The sequence below is a fragment of the Melitaea cinxia genome, chromosome 6 (assembly GCF_905220565.1).
Source record: "Melitaea cinxia chromosome 6, ilMelCinx1.1, whole genome shotgun sequence".
In the NCBI taxonomy this organism is placed as follows: Eukaryota; Metazoa; Arthropoda; class Insecta; order Lepidoptera; family Nymphalidae; genus Melitaea; species Melitaea cinxia.
Genome location: NC_059399.1, coordinates 17,729,995 through 17,736,689, shown reverse-complemented (window position 1 = coordinate 17,736,689; position 6,695 = coordinate 17,729,995). Strand labels below are relative to the sequence as shown.

At 33.9% G+C, this 6,695-nt stretch overlaps 1 protein-coding gene across 1 annotated transcript; it reads right to left on the bottom strand.

Moving 5' to 3' along the window:
* Positions 1-1,096: 1,096 nt before the first annotated feature.
* On the bottom strand, positions 1,097-6,053 carry LOC123654813 (intracellular protein transport protein USO1-like). Its single transcript, XM_045590698.1, has 3 exons — positions 4,574-6,053; positions 3,668-4,471; positions 1,097-3,505 (listed from the first exon to the last, which is right to left on the bottom strand). The coding sequence occupies exons 1-3, from the start codon at positions 6,051-6,053 to the stop codon at positions 1,170-1,172; spliced, it is 4,620 nt and encodes a 1,539-aa protein (XP_045446654.1). The 3' UTR covers positions 1,097-1,169.
* Positions 6,054-6,695: the final 642 nt, after the last annotated feature.

The following is a 6,695-nucleotide window of genomic DNA, read 5'->3' as shown; positions in this document are numbered from 1 at the left end:
TATATAGTAAACTATAAGTGTGCGATATTTCATAATTCTCCGTATCTCTGCGATTTTCATAAAAAGGTGTACAAAGTTTTTGCTTCACGTGTAGATAAATCAATAATCAACGAAATATTATTTTGTACGATTATTTTGTAAGAAATCACTTACTAATTAATTTTAACTGGAACAGTCGCCTGGTTTTGCAATCAGGGCCTAAAATGACCGAGCGAATATTCGAATCTCGTAACTAATAACAATTAAAATTTCAATAACTTTTAGAGTATGAATTGTCACAATATATTTTCGTTAAATGCCAACAAAAGTGAAAGTTTAGTTTCTGTAATGAGGTGAACGTTCGAGACGAAACGGAATCTGGAGCACTTTGTTTGTATTGCCTTACTTCGAACAGTAAACTATTACATGGTACTCGTTTTGGATGTTGAAACTGTAGGTCGAGACCAACCTGGAACTATTGAGCTGTCTAATATATAGCTATATTCTAATATTCAAAACAAATATGTGTGTATACCTTGAAATCGCTACAAACCTGTGCTAATAAACGGAATTTCTCAGAACAATTACTTCGACAGTTACTAGTTTTATTGTCAAGTAATGACTTTATCATAAAAAAATACGGATAGATTAATAAAAAAAAATATTGTACAAGTCAAGGTTCTTTATTAAATTCAACAGAATAAATATAAAAATCTTCATGTATATATTCTTACAATATATTTATCGTATTTATCACAGAATCTTAAAATTAATACTTTTATAATACACTTCGTTAAGTCATCACATCTAAAACACTTAAAAGAATAACATAAAAAACACTTTCACAATTTTTGTCACGAAAGTGATTCGAATAATAATAATAATAATAATAATAATACACTTTATTGTACACCAAAAACAGAAATAATACATATCAAAGAAAAAAAGAAAATATTGACAATATATTCATTAGGTACAAAGGGCGGCCTTATCGCTAAAAAGCGATCTCTTCCAGGCAACCTTAGGGCAAAGGAAATGGTCTAGCGTCAGCATAGGTGTACAAGTTACAACAAATTTATCATATATTATTTATATCATACATTATATATATTTCGAAGTTAATTTTGTGGCACTTTCTATTTCTTAATGTCCTATTTATAGCTTTAAAGAAATCATTTTTAAGAAATAGCTTAGGCATCTACATAATAGTACATACGCTTACTGGGATCTAGAATGTATGCGGGAGTAGTTGTAAGGATGGGTACAACACGCGCATAGCTGTTTAACAAAACTGCAGCGTTCGTTCTAGCGTCCCTGTTTTTGGTTCTTCTCCTTGGTTTGCTAGTGGCTTCTTCAGGTGTAACGATTTTTGCGCTTCTGTAGTTCCCACCATGCATTTGGCGGCCAGTGTTTTCGTCCTCTGTGAGAGATTTGAAGTTACCTCCGTGCATTTTCGATGTTTCATCTTCTTCCGATTCATCAAGCTCAATAAATTTTTCGTTTTTATCGTTTTGTCTCGCTCCTTTGTTTCTTGCATATTTTAAATTTCCTCCATGCATCTTTGGAGCTATTTCTTCCGGTTCACTTAATTCGATTAGTTTAGCACTTTTAGCATTGTTATTTGATCGAGAAATGCTTGAGGGATTTTGATGTTTTGAAGTTACTTGAGAATCTAATTTTATGCGTTTTCTAGGCTGTGTTGGAGAAGGTTCAACGTCTCCGTTAATTGTCACTTCACGCTGTTTAGATGTTGGCATTTCTTTTTGAAGATTTTCTGGTGTAACACTTCTATAATTACCACCATGTTTTGGCCCTTCTTTTAGATTTAGGTTTTCTTTAAATACTTCCACATCTCCTAATTTATTTATTTCTTCAGCTAAATTTTCATCTCTATATAAGTGTAAGGCTTGTGAGTTTTTGTTGATTTTCTCTCTAGCTTTTGGTGCCATTTTTTTAATAATCTCTATTTCCTTAATATCTTGTTTGAAATGCGTAACGTGCGGAGATGGTTGATTAACTGGTGTTTCTTCATGCACCTCAAATTTCTTTTTCAATATTACGGGTTTCAACTCAACTCTTGCACTTCTGGACTCTGTTGTCGTGGCTGGAGCTACTGTTGTTCTAGCGAGGGTCCTTTTTGTTGGCTCAGAAGTAGTTATTTCTGAATGTTGTTTCTCGTTCTTATGATTAGAATCATTGCTATTCTCATTTTCATCATCGTCTTCTTTGTCATCAGAATCATCGTCTTCATCATCATCATCATCATCATCATCTTCATCATCGCCATCGTCATCGTCTTCATCATCTTCAATTTCAGCTTTATCAACATCATCACTGTCGCTGTCAACAGATTTATCATCATCTTTTTTCTTATTAGTTGCATCACTACTGTATTTATTTTCTTTTTCATAAAGTGGCATATACTCTTTCATATCTTGTTTTACATGCAATAAAGCATCAACTTCTTTCCTTGTTATATCATCATCATCATCATCTCCATATGTTTTTGTATCGGTAACCAACATACTCTTTGTTGATTTTCTCTTCTTTTCTGTGTATTTTGGAGAATCAGTTTCAATGTATACTTTAGGAACAGAATCCTTAATAACTTCATGACGTGTCTTAGTTTTAGACGTTGTTGAAGGATTACGGAATCTTGTAATCAAACGTAATTTAGGCGGTTCCGTCTCATTTTCAACTGTAGTTGTTTTGATAGTTGTGGTCCCTCTCGTTTTTTTTCTTGTTGATGGTCGTCTCGTAGTAGTTGATGTTGTAGTCGTCGTTGTCGTTATATCAACTTCTTCTTCATGGTTTTCGTCATCATCTTCATACTCATCATATTCCTCAACATCGTCATCGTCGTCATCAATTTTTTCTTCTACTTTTCGCCGCAATTTTTTTTCATTTGAATCTTGAGGGGTACGAATAACTTTTTCTACAGCATTTGATGCTGCAATACTTTGTGATTCTATAATTTGTGGTAAATATTTAGATACATCAAAGAACGGTCTTGAGGTTGTCCTCGTTGATCGAGTACGTTTCGGATTAGCTGTTGTTACCTGTATTTGTTTTGTGCTATTGTCAGTGTCCGTTTTATTACTGGTTTGTATTTTATATTCTTCGACTGATATGGCTCGCTTGTTTTCAACTGGTGTGTAAGTATCTTTATGATTAGAAGGGCGTAATTCAAAACGAGGTTCACTCCGACGTTTGTCTGAGTTCACATCAACAAAAGTTGCATCAACGGAATCATTAATCTGTTCGTTAGCTTTTTTCCTATCAAGTTTTCCAATATCTTTGTACGGTTTTGCATTATTTTTGATATTTTGATCTTTATCTAAATTAGAAGTAACTTTGTCAATAATTTTGCTTGACTGTAATTGTTTAATCAATGGGCTAATATTGCCCGTAGTTGTAGTTTTCTTTGAGTCTTGGATTTGACTGTCTCTTATAATTTTATATGGCTCATATGTAAAGGGAGCTGCTCTCTTTTTTCTAACAGTTAGAGAGGGTTTGGTGACATGTTCTTTATTTTCAAAATATTTATACGTAAGATTTGATACACCAGAAGTCAAATTAGAACCTAAATTTTCTAATCGATTATTACTTTCAATAAAAGCATTTTCTAAAGATTTAATTTTTTCTTGGAGACGATTATTATTTACATTTAAAATATTTGTAAATAAACTTGATTGAGTATTCAAATCAGTATTATTAGAAGGTATACTATCAGTAACTAATGATTCATTTTTCATGGGTGTTCTTAAATTATTATTAATATTATGTATTTTATCAAGAACGGAAAATATATCAGCATCGTAATAATGTAATTTATCTTTTGTATTTTCTTCTATCTTTTTGGGTTTAAAAACTTTTAGATTGGGCTTAGTAATAGGTTCTGGACTCTCAATGATGTCTTCCTTAAAAAATGGACTGTCTAAAGGGTTTTCTCCGAAGTACTTAGCTTTGAAACAATCAATTTTATCGCCAAGACCTTTGAGTCGCTGATTATTTTTTAAGGTATCAAATTTTTTCTCGTCAGCTTTTTTCGCATCTTTATTCTTATCTGAATTTTCATCAGTTTCATCTGGATGATTCCCTTTCTTTAATTTATCAGGTACTGCATCTACATTTTCTTCTACTTCAGGGCATTCAAGATTGGAGCGTGAATCATAGAATTCAGTACCTCCACTCGACTTTTTAGGTATCAAATCAATATTTTCAGCATAACGAAGTGGTGAATTTTTATTCAATGTTTTTATATTTTGATAATAATAGGGATATTTTATTTTTTCATTGCTGTTGTCCTGTATCAGTTTTTGGGGATCCACTTTTGCTACAGATAGCTTGAGTATTTCTGCATTTGATGGTAATGTTGAATTGAAATCAAATTCTGGAACTTTAAATGATGTTTCCCGTTTTATAACTTCATGTTGAGAAATGTCTTCTTTTTCTTCGTAGCCGTCCTCTGAATTATCTTTTTCGTCGTTATCTGAAACACCCTCAGAAGTTTCAGCATCTTCTGAGGTGACACTGTTCCGTTTGTTTCGATCACTGTCATTATCCAAATTTAAGTCATCTACAATAACATCACTAAGATCGTGTTCGCCGTTATCTTCAGAGTAGTCATCAGATTCAACTTCATCTTCATTTTCTTTCTTAGAATCTTTCCATTTCTTGCCGTCTAAGAGTTGGTCCCTATACTTAGAACCCTTTGCGTCATCATAACTAGTACTCACGGAAGGTGTTTGATATTTACCGCCACTAATTTCATTTTCTTTTAGATAGCCACCATGTCCTTCATGGTCAGAGGCGTGTTTATGTTCACCAGCATGGTCATAAGCTGCATCTTCATATCCCTCTTCTGAGTAAACTATCTGTGCTTTTGTGCTTTTAATAGCTTCTCTTAGGCGTGGAGCATTTTGAAGTTCCTCAAAACTCTCAGCGTCGTGTAAAGCAGCTGTTCTTGGAAGATGTTTAGTTGTTTCAGTTTTTCTTACTTGAGCGTAGTTCTTTATGGGTACAAATTCTTCCTCGTCTTGCCCATAATTTTGATGATCATTGTTATATCCATTTTGTAGTTCTAATTTATACTTATCATAAGGTCTATTTTCTTGCACAGCTTTATTTATAGATTCATCGACATTATTTCTAAGTTTTACATATTTCGCTTTACCTTTTTCGTATATGTCATAACCGTCTGGTACCTCACTGTACTTTTCTGGGATAGGTAATTGAGGATATTCATTTTGCTCATCGTCATACTTTAGTGCATGATGCTGTCTTAAGCTATGTATATGATTTTTTATGGGGCGGTAATGATATGGAGTAACTTTCGCTATATTTTGATTCCACGGATGCCTTAATTTGTGATTCAAAACTTGCTCCCTATAATTCGATCTTACTGGTGGGCGGTAATATATAGGTCGGCGCTGCGGCCTATGTATTTCGTATGGTACCGGTGTATTTTTATGAGGAAATTTCTTACGATCAGTTTTAGCAGGAGACTCCAAATATTCATCTACACTTATATCCGCTTCCCCTGCTTCATTTTCATACCTTTGCAATCTATTTTTACTATTACGTAAATCATTTCTTATTTTATCTAAAACGGGATCTTTATACATTTCTTGTAAAGCCGGCTGTTCAGCTTTATACGGATGATAAACTTCAAAAGATGTTGACACTGGCGTTACATAACTCGATTCCACAGAATTTTGAACGAATTTTTGAAAAGGTAGATATGTATCTTTTTCCGAGTTTAAAATTTGATGCTGTCCCAGTACCGGTTTTGTAAGACCCGTGTGAGGTCGGACAGGATGCGACTTGTAATGACTTTCCGGCGATTGGAAGCCGTAGGTGGTGGCAGAGTCGATGGCGAACTGTGGTTTATTCGCGGTGTATTTGAAATATTCATTGTAAATCGGGGGTTGAGGAGTTTGCTCCTTTTCCTCGTTAACCACAGACTGTTCGTATTTCACTTCACTCTCATCATTCCAGTCCACAGGCACTCGTATAGAAAGACAGAGCGTACACTGGAGCACTAACAACGCGAGCACTATTTTTTCGTGCATTGTTTACATCACGGATTGCGGGCGAGTACAGCGGTCAACTAACCGGACCGGCGCGCCGAACAAAGTATTTATCTCTTCGGTCAAGCGTTGCTTGCCGACTAGTGATCGTATACTTTAAATGTTTTGGCCCAATTTGTAAAATGTGAGCGTAAGAAAATATTATCTTATTTCTTATACATATTTTTCCGTTTGTGCATTTTATTTAAAAAAATCTATTTAAAAACAGTGTAAAACCTATGCTAAACTACGGTAACGTGAAATTTTAGATATTTCAAGTATAAATATAAGATTTGTTTCGAAAGCAATTGTAGTAAAGTAGAAGGCAGGAAAATATGTTCATATTCTATGATCTCAATATTTTCGTCAAATATAAGCTTTAAGCAACGAACATAGCACCACTATAAAATGTTTTTGCTATAATTTTATTAACCCTATCACTTACAGTAATTGATATATATTTATATGACACTGAGTTGACTGGTTACCATATATGTGTATTGAGGTTATGTCGCCTTTGCTTTGAACCATTTGTTACTTGCGGCTCAGAGAAATTGAGATAAAAAAATTATGATTAACGAAATAGATACAGCGAGGATACAAAGCTTGCCGGATCTCGAGGTGTGAAAGCTACACTTGTATATC

Coding starts and splice junctions, on each gene's coding strand:
- LOC123654813 (XM_045590698.1), bottom strand. CDS start 6,053: ATGCACGAAAAAATAGTGCTCGCGTTGTTAGTGCTCCAGTGTACGCTC. Junction 4,472..4,573: donor TAACGGCGAACACGATCTTA/GTGATGTTATTG, acceptor AGGGTGTTTCAG/ATAACGACGAAAAAGATAAT. Junction 3,506..3,667: donor TGATTTGAATACTCAATCAA/GTTTATTTACAA, acceptor TTGAAAATAAAG/AACATGTCACCAAACCCTCT.